This window comes from Ovis canadensis, chromosome 26, assembly GCF_042477335.2.
Source record: "Ovis canadensis isolate MfBH-ARS-UI-01 breed Bighorn chromosome 26, ARS-UI_OviCan_v2, whole genome shotgun sequence".
NCBI classification, from domain to species: domain Eukaryota; kingdom Metazoa; phylum Chordata; class Mammalia; order Artiodactyla; family Bovidae; genus Ovis; species Ovis canadensis.
In genome coordinates this window covers 50,396,654-50,415,272 of record NC_091270.1, presented here as the reverse complement: position 1 = coordinate 50,415,272, position 18,619 = coordinate 50,396,654, and the positions used below count along the sequence as shown (strand labels likewise).

At 38.5% G+C, this 18,619-nt stretch overlaps 1 protein-coding gene across 1 annotated transcript in view; it reads left to right on the top strand.

Moving 5' to 3' along the window:
- Window positions 1–18,619, top strand: part of LOC138430928 (A disintegrin and metallopeptidase domain 3-like) — a 120,176-nt gene that overhangs the window by 27,977 nt on the left and 73,580 nt on the right. Inside the window, 1 exon segment of the mRNA XM_069572948.1 lies at window positions 4,795–4,856. Coding sequence (XP_069429049.1) covers window positions 4,795–4,856 — 62 coding nt within the window.

The window sequence follows — 18,619 nt, the reverse complement described above, 5'->3', positions numbered from 1 at the left end:
TAGGAAGCATCACTATGAACAAAGCTAGTGGAGGTGATGGAATTCCAGTTGAGCTATTTCAAATCCTGAAAGATGATGCTGTGAAAGTGCTGCACTCAACATGTCAGGATATTTGGAAAGCTCAACAGTGGCCACAGGACTGGAAAATGTCCGTTTTCATTCCAATCCCAAAGAAAGGCAATGTCAAAGAATGCTCAAACTACCGCACAATTGCACTCATCTCACATGCTAGTAAAGTAATACTCAAAATTCTCCAAGCCAGGCTTCAGCAATATGTGAATGGTGAACTTCCAGATGTTCAGGCTGGTTTTAGAAAAGGCTGAGGAACCAGAGATCAAATTGCCAACAGCCACTATATCATGGAAAAAGCAAGAGAATTCCAAAAACACATCTATTTCTGTTTTATTGACTATGCCAAAGCCTTTGACTGTGTGGATCACAATAAACTGAGGAAAATTCTGAAAGAGATGGGAATACCAGACCACCTGACCTGCCTCTTGAGAAACCTATATGCAGGTCAAGAAGCAACAGTTAGAACTGGAAATGGAACAACAGACTGGTTCCAAATAGGAAAAGGAGTACATCAAGGCTGTATATTGTCACCCTGCTTTTTTAACTTATATGCAGAGTACATCATGAGAAACTCTGCACTGGAAGAAGCACACGCTAGACTCAAGATTGCTGGGAGAAATATCAATAACCTCAGATATGCAGATGGCACCACCCTTATGGCAGAAAGTGAAGAGGAACTAAAAAGCCTCTTGATGAAAGTGAAAGAGAGAGTGAAAGAGTTGGCTTAAAGCTCAACATTCAGAAAATGAAGATCATGGCATCTGGTTCCATCACTTCATGGGAAATAGATGGGGAAACAGTGGAAACCATGTCAGACATTATTTTTTTGGGCTCCAAAATCACTGCAGATGAAGACTGCAGCCATGAGATTAAGACACTTAATCCTTGGAAGGAAAGTTATGACCCACCTAAATAGCATATTGAAAAGCAGAGACATTACTTTGCCAACAAAGGTCCATCGAGTCAAGGCTATGGTTTTTCCAGTAGTCATATATGGATGTGAAAGTTGGACTGTGAAGAAAGCTGAGTGCCGAAGAATTCATGCTGTTGATCTGTGGTATTGGAGAAGACCCTTGAGAGTCCCTTGGACTGTAAGGAGATCCAACCAGTCCATTCTAAAGGAGATCAGTCCTGGGATTTCTTTGGAAGGAATGATGCTAAAGCTGAAACTCCAGTACTTTGGCCACCTCATGTGAAGGGTTGACTCATTGGGAAAGACTCTGTTGTTGGGAGGGATTGCGGGCAGGAGAAGGGGATGACAGAGGATGAGATGGCTAGATGGCATCACCGACTCAATGGACATGAGTTTGAGTGAACTCCAGGAGTTGGTGATAGACAGGGAGGCCTGGCGTGCTGCGATTCATGGGGTCACAAATAGTCAGACAAGACTTAGTGACTGAACGGAACTGAAGGTTATATTTAAAGCTGAGCATGTAAGGATTGATGGTTTTGAACTCTGGTGTTAAAGAAGACTCTTGAGAGTCCCTTGGACTAGAAGGATATCCAAACATTCCACGCTAAAGGAGATCAGTCCTGGGTGTTCATTGGAAGGACTGATGTTGAAGCTGAAACTCCAATACTTGGCCACCTTATGTGAAGAGCTGACTCATTTGAAAAGACCCTAATGCTTTGAAAGATTGAGGGCAGGAGGAGAAGGAGATGACAGAGGATTAGATGGTTGGATGGCATCACCGACTCAATGGACATGAGTGGGTAAACTCTGGGAGTTTTTTTTATGTACAGGGAGGCCTGGTGTTCTGCAGTTCATAGTGTTGCAAAAGTTGGAAACGACTGAGCAACTGAACTGAACTGAGGAGTGTATACCATAGTCTATAGTTTGCTGACCTTTGCTCTGGAGATACATACTGTGGTACTGGTTTATGTATGGAACAGTAGAATACAATAGAAGAGAAGTATAGCCATGTGCTCTTGCCCAAATGATTATACACAAAGATGCTAAGGTCTTTGGAATGTAAATAAAAACCTCGTCTTCAATAAACTATGCAAGAAGATTGGATTTCCACATGGAAATCCTTATTCTAAAAAATTGAATTAGAGGGTAAACTGAAGTGTCAAACCAAAAAAATTTTCTAGTAGGGGATTTAGGAGAAACCAGATTAATGAGCCATAAGACTGTGAAAAGATGTTCAACATCATTAATCATACAGGAACTGCAAATGATAGTTTCAATGAGTTCTAGGCACATACTGACAGGAATGGATGCAATGCAAAAGAATGACAACACCAAATGAATGCAAGAGTGTGGAGCAATTGACATTAGTTCTTGGTAAAAAAAAAAATGCAGAATGATCAAATTATTGAGTTGGCCAAACGATCTGTTCAGATTTTTTTTAATATAAACTTACTTACTTTAATTGGGGGCTAATTACTTTACAATATTGTATTGGTTTTGCCATACATCAACATGAATCCACCACAGGTGTACACGTGTTCCCCATTCTGAACTCCCCTCCCACATCCCTCCCCATACCATTCCTCTGGGACATCCCCATGCACCAGCCCCAAGCATCCAGTATCATGCATTGAACCTGGACTGGCGATTCATTTCATATATGATATTATACACGTTTCAATGCCATTCTCCCAAATCATCCCACCCTCTCCCTCTCCCACAGAGTCCAAAAGAGTGTTCTATACATCTGTGTCTCTTTTGCTGTCTCACATACAGGATTATCATTACCATCTTTCTAAATTCCATATATATGCGTTAGTATACTGTATTGGTGTTTTTCTTTCTGGCTTACTTCACTCTGTATAATAGGCTCCAGTTTCATCCACCTCATTAGAACTGACTCAAATGTATTCTTTTTAATGGCTGAGTAATACTCCATTGTGTATATGTACCACAGCTTTCTTAGCCATTCATCTGCTGATGGGCATCTAGGTTGCTTCCATGCCCTGGCTATTATAAACAGTGCTGCGATGAACATTGGGGTACACGTGTCTCTTTCAATTCTGGTTTCTTCGGTGTGTATGCCCAGCAGAGGGATTGCTGGGTCATAAGGGAGTTCTATTTCCAGTCTTTTAAGGAATCTCTACACTGTCCTCCATAGTGGCTGTACTAGTTTGCATTCCCACCAACAGTGTAAGAGGGATCCCTTTTCTCCACACCCTCTCCAGCATTTATTGCTTGTAGACTTTTGGATCGCAGCCATTCTGACTGGTGTGAAATGGTACCTCATTGTGGTTTTGATTTGCATTTCTCTGATAATGAGTGACGTTGAGCATCTTTTCATCTGTTTGTTAGCCATCTCTATGTCTTCTTTGGAGAAATGTCTGTTTAGTTCTTTGGCCCATTCTTTTGATTGGGTCATTTATTTTTCTGGATTTGAGCTGCAGATTTTTCTATTTGATGTAATGTAAAGACCTGAACAAACATTTTAGCCAACCTAGTAACTTGATAAAACAATTTTTTTATATTTCTATATACATATACAGATATCATGTGAATCAGATTTTCCAGTTCAAACATTGAACCGAAAAAAAGGAAAGACTATATCCAAAACCTATACATGGATATTCCCATCTGCATCATTTACAATAGCTAAGATGTTTAAATAATCCAAATGGTCATCAACGGTTAAGTGTATTAACAAATTGTTTTATGTTTCTAAAATCTCACACTTGGTAACAATAAAAACAAACGAATTACCAATAATCACAGCAATAGGGACAAGTGCTGAGTTGAAGAAACCAGATATAGAAGAAGACATATCATACGATTTCACTTATATAAAATTGTAGGATACATTATCGGAGAAGGCAATGGCACCCCACTCCAGTACTCTTGCCTGGAGAATCCCATGGATGGAGGAGCCTGGTGGGCTGCAGTCCATGGCGTCGCTAAGAGTCAGACATGACTGAGCGACTTCACTTTCTCTTTTTACTTTCACCCATTGGAGAAGGAAATGGCAACCCACTCCAGTGTTTTTGCCTGGAGAATCCCATGGGCATGGGAGCCTGGTGGGCTGCCGTCTGTGGGGTCGCACAGAGTCGGACACGACTGAAGCGACTTAGCAGCAGCAGCAGCAGCAGCAGCAGCAGCAGCAGCAGGATACATTATTGTAACATATGGTGAGAGAAAGCAGATCACTGGTTGCCTTGAGCCTTATAAGGTATTATTAACTTTACAGGGTAAAGGAAACATTCTTTATTTTACTGATAGTAATGGATGCATGGTTGTATACATTGCTACCAGTTCATGTAACTGTGTTCTTAAAATACATGCATTTTATTGAGAGTATGCCATGGTAAATAATTTCAAGTACAAAAATGATGATAAAATAGACCAACATTTGGGGGAAAGTTGATGGGAATTTGTTTAGCTTGAAGGTTAAATCAGGGATCTAGAAGAAGTTTTTGAGGGGAAAGAGACAAGAAACCTTCCTCATTTCAGTAACTTTTTTTGAGGATTCTAATTATCAAGAGTATAAGGCAAAAGCTTCTGATTTGTTTTCAAAATGTTTATGCAAAATCTCTCAGATTATTTACTCAATGGGCATTGATCCTTATATTTCTTGTAATTATATCTCTACATGTTTGCATCTGTAGCTATAATCTATCTATCTACCTAGCTACCTAGCTATACCTGTGTGTGTGAGTGTGTGTATATATATATAAAATTATATAATGTACCTGACAATTGCAAACAAGATAAGATTTTTTTAATGTTTTGTTCAATTCGTGTCCTCTGTTTTGCAGAAAGATTCAGGTGTGCTGTTGAAAAGAGTTCTGAAAAGACGTGTCATTATTGATAAAGCTTTGGTAAGGATTATTGATACATTTTCCTTATACTCTTTTATTTAAATTGAAAAGGAATATAAAGATAATCTTTGCAATGCAGAAATACATTAAAATATATGTATCAGTGTGACAGGACATACAGACATGTTATCAGTTGGCTTTCCAATGACATAAGGGGATGAATAACAATATTTATTAGAACTAATGCAAAATTTTGTATGTAAGGGGAGATCTAGTAATCTATTGGATTATAACTAGTTGCATATATTTCTAGGTTCATCCCCAAATTGTGGCAAAACACTGCCTTAAGTCAATTTTCATTTTAAAGTGTTTTATTACTAAATTGAAGAAGATCCTTTTATTAAACACAATCTTTTATAAGAATATTTTCTGCTGTGTAATTGCTTGGGTATTCTGGTGGAAATAAATAATCACTTTTTAGATGGCTATAGTAGTTTTATTCATATTTATAAAACTTGGAAAGAATATAGATTTTCTTTAGTAAGTGAGTGGATAAATTGTGGTACATTCAGACAGTGGGATATTATTTAATGCTAAAAAGTTTACTGTTAATTAACTATGAAAAATGTAATGTTGGTAAGAAGGAGGCTATTATTTGATGGTAAACATTCTGTAGTACACACTAGGTAAATATCTAGTAAATTGTAAAGGGAGAAGAAGAATACATAGGAACACATTTGATTTTTGAACTTTTCATTTATACAATTAGTTTTAGCAAACACTTACAGGCAATAAGTTAAAAAAAAAAACCTGTTTTGTCCATTATTACAAGTAATTTTGTGTAAGTCAGTAATTGTCATGATGTTCTAGAATTTTTGCATAACATGAAATTTTCAAATCTTTAAATAATTTTTATAAAAGCAATAATAGAAAATGATGACATCAGTTCTGGGATCCCTGGGCCCTACAACCAGGCTCCAGGCCCCAGCTCTGCCTGTCAATAGCTAGGCACTAGCCCCAGGACCAAGCTTCACCCAGCAGTGGAAGTGCTATGGCCTTGGAATGTTCTGCACCTTTACTCCATACAGCACTGAGCCAGCACTATCCCAGAGCTCCCTGGAGTTTCACAGTCAGCTGCCTTATGACCTTGTCCTGCCAACTAGCACCTGGCAGCCAATGCATGAGGCAGAACTGCCAACCAACTGGACCAGGGGCCAAACAAGACTAACAGACGTCTCACCTAGTCAGCCTTCAGCAACAGAAAGACCCACACAGCCACACAGGGGAAGCCACTAGAGTATACACCAAAGGTGATGAAAGTTGAGTCAGCTGCTGAAACACATAGTGCCTGCAAAAGGCCACATCTCCAGCATTAAGAAGCACAACCAGTCTACCAGGTACATACAAATGCCAATACTTAGGCAGACATGTTCCAGATGAAGCAATAAGTAAACAGCTGAAAAGAATGTTTAAGTGAAATGGAGATAGGCAACCTACTCGAGAAAGAGGTTAGGGTAGTGCTTGTAAAGACAGTCAAAAACCTCAGAAGAAGAATGCATACACAGAGCAAGAAAATATTAATATGAAGAATGACCAAACATAGATGAAGAATACAACACTGAAATGAAAAATACACGTGGAGGTACCAATAGTAGACTAGATGATACAGAAGGATGGATCAGTGAGCTGGAAGGCAGTGTGATGGCAAGTACTGATGTTGAACAGAGAAAAGGAAGAATGACAAGAAATGAGAACCTTGAAAGAGAGCTCTGGGACAACATTAAGCACATTAATACGTACATTATAGGCCCCCCAGAAGGAGAAGAGAGAGAGAGAGATAGTAATTAAAATGACAAAAGTTAAAGATGAAAAGAGGACAGTGAAAGCAGGAAAAGAAAAACAACAAAAGGAATATACATAGAGCTATCAGCTGACTTCTCAGCAGAAACTCTGCAGTCCAGAAAGCAGTGACACCATGTATTTAACATGTTAAAAGTGAAAAATCTACAGCCAAGAGTACTCTGTTCAACAAGGCTCTTCAAATTTGATTTAGAGATCAAAATCTTTATGAACAAGTAAAACTCAAAGGAGTTCAGGAATTAGCATTACAAGAAATGTTAAAGCAATTTTACTAAGAAATGAAAAGTCCAAAACTGGAAATACAAAAATTAAGAAAGGAAAAGCTGGGGAGCAGTCCTAAGATGGCAGAGGAATTGGATGGGGAGACCACTCTTTCCCCCACAAATTCATCAAGAGAACATTTCAATGCTAAGTAAATTCTACAAGACAACTTCTGAATGCTGGCAGAGGACATCAGGCACCCAGAAAAGCAGATCATTGTCTTCAAAAACAGGTAGAAAAAATATAAAAGACAAAAAAAGGGACAAAGGAGGTAGGGAGGGAGCTCCGTCCCGGGAAGGGAGTCTTAAAAGGAGAGAAGTTTCCAAATACCAGGAAACACTCTCACTGCCAAGTCTGTGGCAAGCCTTGGAAGCACAGAGGGCAACATAACAGGGAAGAAAAATAAATAAATAAATAAATAATTTAAACCAACAGATTACAAGCCCAACGGTAACTCCCCCAGCGGAGAAGCAGTGCAGACGCCTGCATCCACCACTAGCAAGTTGGGGCTGGGCAGGGAGGTGAGGGCTGCAGTGCTTTTTAAAAATTGGGCTGGAATGCCATGAGTGTAACCAGAGTGAACTAACTTGGGCTAGCATTCCAGACTGTGGGGTAGCTACCACGTGAACAGCCCTAACATAAGACACCACCAGGACCGTGCACAGAACAAAGGATGGAACAGAAATAGACAGCTGCAGACCATTCCCCTCCGATGACAGGCAGCCAGAGCTGTAAGGGCTGGAAGGGGGCCCTTAGCAAGCAGGCTTGTTTGCTAAGACTTCTTGGGGTCCTGGATTGTCACCATCTGCCTGACAAGGGGCGCCAATGGTACACCCAGAAAACTGAGCAGCAGGGACAGGAAAGGTGGTAAGTCGCAGCGACTGCACTCGCCAAACACCTGAGCTACTTGGTCCTGGGAAGGACACAAAACGCAGGCCCAGCTGAATCTGTCTGTGCCTCTGAGGGCTACCTGAGAGCCGAGCCTGAGCGGCTTAGACTGGGGAGGTGCATGCAGCCTAGGGCCAGCCTCAGATGGTTCCCAGTGGAGCAACGTAGAGCCTGAGTCGTGTGCGCCATGTGCAGGGGCATACTCAATGTGGCTGAGACACTGCGAGCGCATGCCAGTGTTATTTCTTTGCAGCATCCTTCCCTCCTCACAGCGCAATTGAACAAGTGAGCCTAAAAAAAGAAAAAATTGTCCACCACCGCCCCCCTGTGTCAGGGCAGAAATCAGACACTGAAGAGTCCAGCAAACAGAAGAAGCTAAACAGAGGGAACCGCCTTGGAAGTGACCCCCCACTGCGAACAACACCAGAGAAAGTCACAGAAATATCTTTACTATTTTTACGACCATTCTCTTTGTTGTTGTTATTGTTGTTGATGTTGTTGATTGTTTGTTCTTCTTTTCTTCTTTACTTTTTTACTTTTTAAAATTTTTAAGTCCTCTATTTCTCCTTTAATTTTAATTTTTATAACCTACTATTACTTTTCAAAAAAAAAGATTATTTCACGTGGTGGTTGTTGTTTTTTAATAATTCTCGTGACTTTGTTTTTTTTTTTTTCTTCTTGTTCTTCTTCTTCTTTTCCTTAATATTGTAGTTTTGAAAATCCAACCTCTACTCTAGATTTTTAATCTTTGCTTTTTGGTATTTTTTGTCAATTTTGTACATTTAAAAACCTAATCTTTAGTACCCAATTTTACCTGAGAGTAAGATTACTGGCTTGACCACTCTCTCCTTCTTTGGACTCTCCTTTTTCTCCACCAGGTTGTCTCTGCCTCCTCCCTACCCCTTCTCTTCTCTCCCCAACTCTGTGAATCTCTGTGTGTTCCAGTCGGTGGAGAACACTTAAGGAACTGGTTACTGGCTGGATCTGTCTCTCTCCTTTTCATTTCGCTCTTTTATCCTCCTGGCCACCTCTGTCTACTTCCTCCCTCTCCTCTTCCTGTATAACTCCATAAACATCTCTGAGCGGTCCAGACTGTGGAGCACACATAAGGAAGTGATTACTGGCTAGCTTGCTCTCTCCTCTTTTGATCCCACCTCATCTCATGCCAGTCACCTCTAACTACCCCCTCCCTCTTCTCTTCTCCATGTAACTCAGTGAACCTCTCTGGGTGTCCCTCAGTGTGGAGAAACTTTTCATCTTTAACCTAGATGTTTTATCATCGGTGCTGTATCGATGGAGAAGTCTTGAGGCTACTGTAAAAATAAAACTGAAAGCCAGAAGCAGGAGGCTTAAGTCCAAATCCTGAGAACATCAGAGAACTCCTGAATCCATGGAACATTCATTGATAGGAGCTCATCAAACACCTCCATACCTACACTGAAACCAAGCACCACCCAAGGGCCAACAAGTTCCAGAGCAAGACATACCATGCAAATTCTCCAGCAACACAGGAACACACCCCTGAGCTTCAATATACAAGCAGCTCAAAGTTATTCCAAAACCATAGACATCTCATAACTCATTACTGGACACGTCATTGCACTCCCAAGAGAAGAAATCCAGTTCCACCCACCAGAACTCCGACACAAGCTTCCCTAACCAAGAAACCTTGACAAGTCACTGATACAACCCCACCCACAGTGAGGAAACTCCATAATAAAGAGAACTCCACAAATTCCCAGAATACAGAAAGGCCACCCCAAACGCAACAATATAACCAAGATGAAGAGACAGAGGAATACCCAGCAGGTAAAGGAACAGAAGAAATGCCCACCAAACCAAACAAAGGAAGAAGAGATAGGGAATCTACCTGAGAAAGAATTCCAAATAATGATAGTGAAAATGATCCAAAATCTGGAATCAAAAGGGAATCACAGATAAATACCTGGAGAAGATGCAATAAAGGTTTAACAAGGACCTAGAAGAAATAAAAAAAAGAGTCAATATATAATGAATAATGCAATAAATGAGATCAGAAACACTCTGGTGGCAACAAGTAGTAGAATATTGGAGGCAGAAGATAGGATTAGTAAAATAGAAAATAGAATGGGAGAAATAAATGAATCAGAGAGGAAAAAAGAAAAACAAAAGAAATGAGGACAATCTCAGAGACCTCCAGGACAATATGAAACGTTCCAATATTCGAATTATAGGAGTCCCAGAAGAAGAAGAAGACAAAAAGAAAGACCATGAGAAAAATACTTGAGGAGATAATAGTTGAAAACTTCCCTAAAATGGGGAAGGAAATAATCACCCAAGTCCAAGAAACCTGGAGAGTTCCAAATAGGATAAACCCAAGGTGAAACACCACAAGACACATATTAATTAAATTAACAAAGATCAAACACAAAGAACAAATATTAAAAGCAGCAAGGGAAATACAACAAATAACACACAAGGGGATTCCCATAAGGATAACTGCAGATCTTTCAACAGAAATGCTTCAGGCCAGGAGGGAATGGCAAGACATACTTAAAGTGATGAAAGAAAGTAACCTACAGCCAAGATTACTGTACCCAGCAAGGATCTCATTCAAATATGAAAGAGAAATCAAAAGCTCACCAGACAAGCAAAAGCTGAGAGAATTCAGCACCACCAAACCAGCTCTCCAACAAATGCTAAGGATATTCTCTAGACAGAAAACACAAAAAGGGTGTATAAACCTAAACCCAAAACAATAAAGTAAATGGAAATGGGATCATACTTATCAATAATTACCTTAAATGTAAATGGGTTGAATGCCCCAACCAAAAGGCAAAGACTGGCTGAATGGATACAAAAAAAGACCCCTATATATGCTGCCTACAAGAGACCCACCTCAAAACAAGGGACACATAAAGACTGAAAGTGAAGGGCTGGAAAAAGATATTCCATGCAAATAGAGACCGAAAGAAAGCAAGAGTAGCAATACTCATATCCAATAAAATAGACTTTAAAACAAAGGCTGTGAAAAGAGACAAAGAAGGCCACTACATAATGATTAAAGAACCAATCCAAGAAGAAGATATAACAATTATAAATATATATGCACCCAACATAGAAGCACCGCAATATGTAAGACAAATGCTAAGAAGTATGAAAGGGGAAATCAACAATAACACAATAATAGTGGGAAAATTTAATGCCCCACTCACATCTATGGACAGATCAACTAAACAGAAAATTAACAAAGAAACGCAACCTTTAAGTGATACAATAGACCAGTTAGACCTAATTGATATCTATATGACATTTCACCCCAGAACAATGAATTTCACCTTTTTCTCAAGTGCTCACGGAACCTTCTCCAGGATAGATCACATCCTGGGCCATAAATATAACCTTGACAAATTCAAAAAACCTGAAATCATTCCAAGCATCTTTTCTGACCATAATGCATTAAGATTAGATCTCAATTACAGGAGAAAAACTATTAAAAATTCCACAATATGGAGGCTGAACAACATGCTTCTGAACAACCAACAAATCACAGAAGAAGTCAAAAAAGAAATCAAAATATGCATAGAAACAAATGAAAATCAAAACACAACATCCCAAAACCTATGGGACACTATAAAAGCAGTGCTAAGAGGAAAGTTCATAGCAATACAGGCATACCTCAAGAAACAAGAAAAAAGTCAAATAAATAACCTAACTCTACACCTTAAAAAACTAGAAAAGGAAGAATTGGAGAACCCCAGAGTTAGTAGAAGGAAAGAAATCTTAAAAATTAGGGGAGAAATAAATGCAAAAGAAACAAAAGAGACGATAACAAAAATCAACAAAGCCAAAAGCTGGGTCTTTGAAAGGATAAATAAAATTGACAAACCATTAGCCAGACTCATCAAGAAACAAAGAGAGAAAAATCAAATCAATAAAATTAGAAGTGAAAATAGAGAAATCACAACAGACAACACAGAAATACAAAGGATCATTAAGAAAGTACTATCAGCAATTATATGGCAATAAAATGTACAACATGGAAGAAATGGGCAAATTCTTAGAAAAGTACAACTTTCCAAAACTGAACCAGGAAGAAATAGAAAATCTTAACAGACCCATCACATGTACGGAAATTGAAACTGTAATCAGAAATCTTCCAGCAAACAAAAGCCCAGGTCCAGACGGCTTCACAGCTGAATTCTACCTAAAATTTCGAGAAGAGCTAACACCTGTCCTCCTCAAACTCTTCCAGAAAATTGCAGGGGAAGGTAAACTTCCAAACTCATTCTATGAGGCCACCATCACCCTAATACCAAAACCTGACAAAGATGCCACAAAAAAAGAAAACTACAGGCCAATATCATTGATGAACATAGATACAAAAATCTTTAACAAAATTCTGGCAATCAGAATCCAACAACACATTAAAAAGATTATACACCATGACCAAGTGGGCTTCATCCCAGGGATGCAAGGATTCTTCAATATCCACAAATCAATCAATGTAATTCACCACATTAACAAATTGAAAAATAAAAGCCATATGATTACATGAATAGATGCAGAGAAGGCCTTTTACAAAATTCAACATCCATTTATGATAAAAGCTCTCCAGAAAGCAGGAATAGAAGGAACATACCTCAACATAATAAAAGCTATATATGACAAACCCACAGCAAACATTATCCTCAATGGTGAAAAATTGAAAGCATTTCCCCTAAAGTCAGGAACAAGACAAGGGTGGCCACTTTCACTGCTACTATTCAACGTAGTTCTGGAAGTTTTGGCCATAGCAATCAGAGCAGAAAAAGAAATAAAAGTAATCCAAATTGGAAAAGAAGAAGTAAAAGTCTCACTGTTTGCAGATGACATGATCTTCTACATAGAAAACCCTAAAGACTCCACCAGAAACTTACTAGAGCTAATCAATGAGTACAGTAAAGTTGCAGGGTATAAAATCAACACACAGAAATTCTTTGCATTCATATACAATGATAATGAAAAAGTAGAAAAGAAATTCAGGAAACAATTCCATTCACCATTGCAATGAAAATAATAAAATACTTGGGAATATATCTACCTAAAGAAACTAAAGACCTATATATAGAAAATTATAAAACACTGATGAAAGAAATCAAAGAGGACACTAATAGATGGAGATATATATCATGTTCATGGATCGGAAGAATCAATATAGTGAAAATGAGTATACTACCCAAAGCAATCTACAGATTCAATGCAATCCCTATCAAGTTACCAGCGGTATTTTTCACAGAGCTAGAACAAATAATTTCAAGATTTGTATGGAAATACAAAAAACCTCGAATAGCCAAAGCAATCTTGAGAAAGAAGAATGGAACTGGAGGAATCAACCTGCCTGACTTCAGGCTCTACTACAAAGCCACAATCATCAAGACAGTATGGACTGGCACAAAGACAAAAATATAGATCAATGGAACAAAATAAAAAGCCCAGAGATAAATCCACACACCTATGGACACCTTATCTTTGACAAAGGAGGCAAGAATATACAATGGAGAAAAGACAATCTCTTTAACAAGTGGTGCTGGGAAAACTGGTCAACCAATTGTAAAAGAATGAAACTAGATCACTTTCTAACACCATACACAAAAATAAACTCAAAATGGATTAAAGATCTAAATGTTAGGCCAGAAACTATAAAACTCTTAGAGGAGAACATAGGCAAAACATTCTCCGACATAAATCACAACAGGATCCTCTATGATCCACCTCCCAGAATACTGGAAATAAAAGCAAAAATAAACAAATGGGATTGAATTAAAATTAAAAGCTTCTGCACAACAAAGGAAACTATAAACAAGGTGAAAAGATAGCCTTCTGAATGGGAGAAAATAATAGCAAATGAAGCAACTGACAACTAATCTCAAAATTATACAAGCAACTTATGCAGCTCAATTCCAGAAAAATAAAGGACCCAATCAAAAAATGGGCCAAGGAACTAAACAGACATTTCCAAAGAAGACATACGGATTGCTAACAAACACATGAAAAGATTCTCAACATCACTCATTATCACAGAAATGCAAATCAAAACCACAATGAGGTACCATTTCACACCTGTCAGAATGGCTGCGATCCAAAAGTCTACAAGCAATAAATGCTGGAGAGGGTGTGGAGAAAAGGGATCCCTCTTACACTGTTGGTGGGAATGCAAACTAGTACAGCCACTATGGAGAACAGTGTAGAGATTCCTTTAAAAACTGTAAATAGACCTGCCTTATGACCCAGCAATCCCTCTGCTGGGCATACACACCAAGGAAACCAGAATTGAAAGAGACACGTGTACCCCAATGTTCATCGCAGCACTGTTTATAATAGCCAGGACATGGAAACAACCTAGATGCCCATCAGCAGATGAATGGCTAAGAAAGCTGTGGTACATATACACAATGGAGTATTACTCAGCCATTAAAAAGAGTACATTTGAATCAGTCCTAATGAGGTGGATGAAACTGGAGCCTATTATACAGAGTGAAGTAAGCCAGAAAGAAAACACCAATACAGTATACTAAGACATATATATGGAATATAGAAAGATGGTAACGATAACCCTGTCTGTGAGACAGCAAAAGAGACACAGATGTTTAGAACGGACTTTTGGACTCTGTGGGAGAGGGAGAGGTGGGATGATTTGGGAGAATGGCATTGAAATATGTATACTATCATGTAAGAAACGAATCGCCAGTCTATGTTCAATACAGGATACAGGATGCTTGGGGCTGGTGCACAGGGATGATCCAGAGAGATGATATGTGGTGGAGGTGGGAGGGGGGTTCAGGATTGGGAACTCATGTACACCCGTGGCTGATTCATGTTAATGTATGGCAAAACCAATACAGTTATTGTAAAGCAAAATAAAGTAAAAATAAAAATTAAAAAAAGAAAATACAAGTACTATATAAAAATATGAATTAAAATGGCTAAAATAAAAATTTTAAAAAGTGATACCTACCAAATGCTGGTGAATATGTGCAGAAACTAGATCACACTGGATTACTATTGGGTATATAAAATGATACTTTGGGAAAAAAATTGTGATAGTTTCTTAGAAAACTAAACAAGTAATTATAATATGACTGAGTGATTGCATTCTTGGATATTTATCCCAGAGAAATAAAAACTTACATTCACACACACCAAAAAAAAAAAAAGAAAGAAAAGAAAGGAAAGCTCACTAGTAGGAGCAAACATACAGTAAATGTAGGAAATCATCTCCACATGCAAAGCTAGAAGGAAGGTAGGAAGAATTTTGTCTTTTAACAAAAGCATCTATATCTACAATAAGGGGTTAGGAGATACTTAAATTAGATGTAAAATAAGATATTAAAAGCAGTAATTGTGAGGGGAGGAGAATATACATACATGGATGTTAAAAATGTATTTGAAATTAAGAGATCAGCAACTTAATCATATATAAATACATATGTGTATGTATAGATTGATACATAAAAACATCTTGGTAACTGCAAAAGAAAAATGTATACTACATACACACGAAAAAAGTAACAGATACCCAAATATAATATTAAGGTAGTCATCAGTTCATATGAGAAGGGAACAAAAGAAGAACAAAAAAGGCCTACAGAAAGAAATCCAAAGCAATGCACAAAATGGAAATGTGAACACACATATCAATAATTTCTTTAAATGGAAATGAACTAAATGCTCCAAGAAAAAAGAAATAGAGTAGTTAAATGGATACATGACAAGACTCATATATGCACTGCCATGAGCAACTCACTTCAGATCTAAAGACTCACAGACAGAAAGTGAGGGAATCGAAAAAGGTATTCCATGCAAAAGGAAATCGAAAAAAAGTCAGAGTACCAATACTTATATCTAACAAAACAGGTTTGAAAAAGAGGTTGTTACAAGAGACAAGGACACTACATAATGATAGGCATCAATCCAATAAGAAGGTATAACAAATGTAAATATCTGTGCACCCAGCATAGAAGCATCCAGAACCATAAAGTAAATATTAATGAACATAAAAGGGGAAATTAACAGTAACTCAATAACAGTAGGCAATTTAGCACCTCACTTACATCAATGGACAGATCATCCAGACAGAAAATCAATAAGAAACCAAAAGCCTTACATGACACATTCTATGTATATGGAACATTCCATCCGAAAGATGCAGATTGCAGATGTTTCCAGCTGCACATGGCACAGTCTACAGAGCAGGTCACATGCCAGCCTATAAAGCCAGCCTTGGTGAATTTCAGAAATCATGCCAAGCATTGTTTCTGACCACGTGCAATGAGACTAGAAATGAACTACAAGAAAAATACTCCAAAAAAAAAAACAAAACAAAACAAAACAAAACAAAAAACTAAACACATAGAGGCTAAGCAATATACTGCTTTAATAGTCAATGGGTCACCACAAAATCTAATCTCTGCCTGGAGACAAATGAAAAGAAAACACAACCATCCGTAAATCTTAGATACAACAAAAGCATTTCTAAGAGAGAAGTTTTTGACACAGGTTTTGATACAGGCTTATCTCAGGAAACAAGAAAAATCTCAGATAAACAACCTAACCTTACACCTAAGGGAATTAGTAAAAGAACAAATAAAACTCAAAATTAGTAGAAGGATAGAAATCATAAATAACAGAACTGAAACTAATGAAATAGGTACTAAGAGAAGAATAGAAAAGAGGCAGACTAATAAGGAAAAAGAAGAGAGGTCCCAAGTGAATACAACCAGAAATGAAAGAGCAGATGTTACAACAAACACCAAGAAATATAAAAGATCATGAGAGACCACTCTGAACAACTATACACCAATAACATGTACAACTTGGAAGACGTGGGAAAATTCATAAAAATGTATAATCTCCCAAGACTGAACCAAGAAGAAATACAAAATGTGAACAGAATAATCACAAGTAATGAAATTGAATCTGCAGTTTTAAAACTCCCCAAGAAAGCAAACGTCCATGGCTTCACAGGTGAATTTCCTCAAAAACTTAAGAGAAGAGTTGTCATCTATCCTACTCAAACTATTCCACAAAATTGCAGAGGACAGAACCATTCTGAACTTACTCCATGGGGACAGCATCAACCTGACAAGAAAGTCAGAAAAAAGATATCATAAAAAGAAAACAAAATTGCAGGGGCTCCCTGGTAATTCAGTTCAGTTCAGTTCAGTTCAGTTCATTTCAGTCGCTCAGTCGTGTCAGACTCTTTGCGACCCCATAAATTGCAGCACGCCAGGCCTCCCTGATCATCACCATCTCCCAGATTTCAGTCACTCAGTCATGTCCAAATCTTTGTGACACCATGGACTACAGAACACCAGACTTCCCTGTCCATCACCAATGACCAAAGCTTACTCAAACTCATGTCCATCTAGTCAGTGATGCCATCCAATCATCTCATCCCCTGTCATGCCCTTCTCCTCCCATCTTCAATCTTTCCCAGCATCAGGGTCTTTTCTAGTGAGTCAGTTCTTTACATCAGGTGGCCAAAGTATTGGAGTTTCAGCTTCAGCATCAGTCCTTCCAATGAATATTCAGGACTGATTTCCTTCAGAATAGACTGGTTGGATCTCCTTGCAGTCCAAGGGACTCTCAAGAGTCTTCTCCAGCACCACAGTTCAAAAGCATCAATTCTTCGGCACTCAGCTTTCCTTATAGTCCAACTTTCACCTCTATTCATGACTACTGGAAAAACCATAGTTTTGACTAGATGGACACTGCTAGTAATACCCCTGGTTTTTAATATGCTGTGTAGGTTGATCATAGCTTTCCTTCCAATGAGCAAGCATCTTAATTTCATGGCTGCAGTCATCATCTGCAGTGATTTTGGAGCCCAAACTGGTAAAGTCTTTCACTGTTTCCACTGTTTCCCCATCTATTTGCCATGAAGTGATGGGACCGGATGCCATGATCTTAGTTTTTTGAATGTTAAGTTTCAAGCCAACTTTTTTACTCTCCTCTTTCACTTTCATGAAGAGGCTATTTAGTTCTTCACTTTCTGCCATAAGGGTGGTTTCATCTGCTTATCTGAGGTTATTGATATTTCCCCTTGCAATCTTGATTCCAGCTTGTGCTTCATCCAGGCTGGCATTTCACATGATGTACTCTGAATTAAATAAGCAGGGTGACAATATATAGCCTTGACATACTCCTTTTCCTATTTGCAACCAGTCTGTTGTTCCATATTCAGTTCTAACTGTTGCTTCCTGACCTGCATATAGGTTTCTCAAGAGGCAGGTCAGGTGGTCTGGTATTCTCACCTCTTTAAGAATTTTCCATAGTTTATTGTGATCCACACAGTCAAAGGCTTTGGTGTAGACCATAAGGCAGAAGTACATGTTTTCTGGAACTCTCTTGCTTTTCGATGATCAGTGGATGTTGTCAGTTTGGTTTCTGGTTCCTCTGCCTTCTCTAAAACCAGCTTGAACATCTGGAAGTTCACGGTTCATGTACTGTTGAAGCCTGTTTTGGAGAATTTTGAGCATTACTTTACTAGCGTGTGATATAAGTGCAATTGTATGGTAGTTTAAACATTCTTTGACATTGCCTTCCTTTGGGATTGGAATGAAAACTGACCTTTTCCAGTCCTGTGGCCACTGCTGAGTTTTCAAAATTTGCTGGCATATTGAGTGCAGCACTTTCACAGCATCATCTTTTAGGACTTGAAATAGCTCAACTGTGATTCCGTCACCTCCACTAGCTTTGTTCATAGTGATGCTTCCTAAGGCCCACTTGACTTCATATTCCAGGATATCTGGCTCTAGGTGAATGATCACACCGTTGTGATTAACTGGGTCAT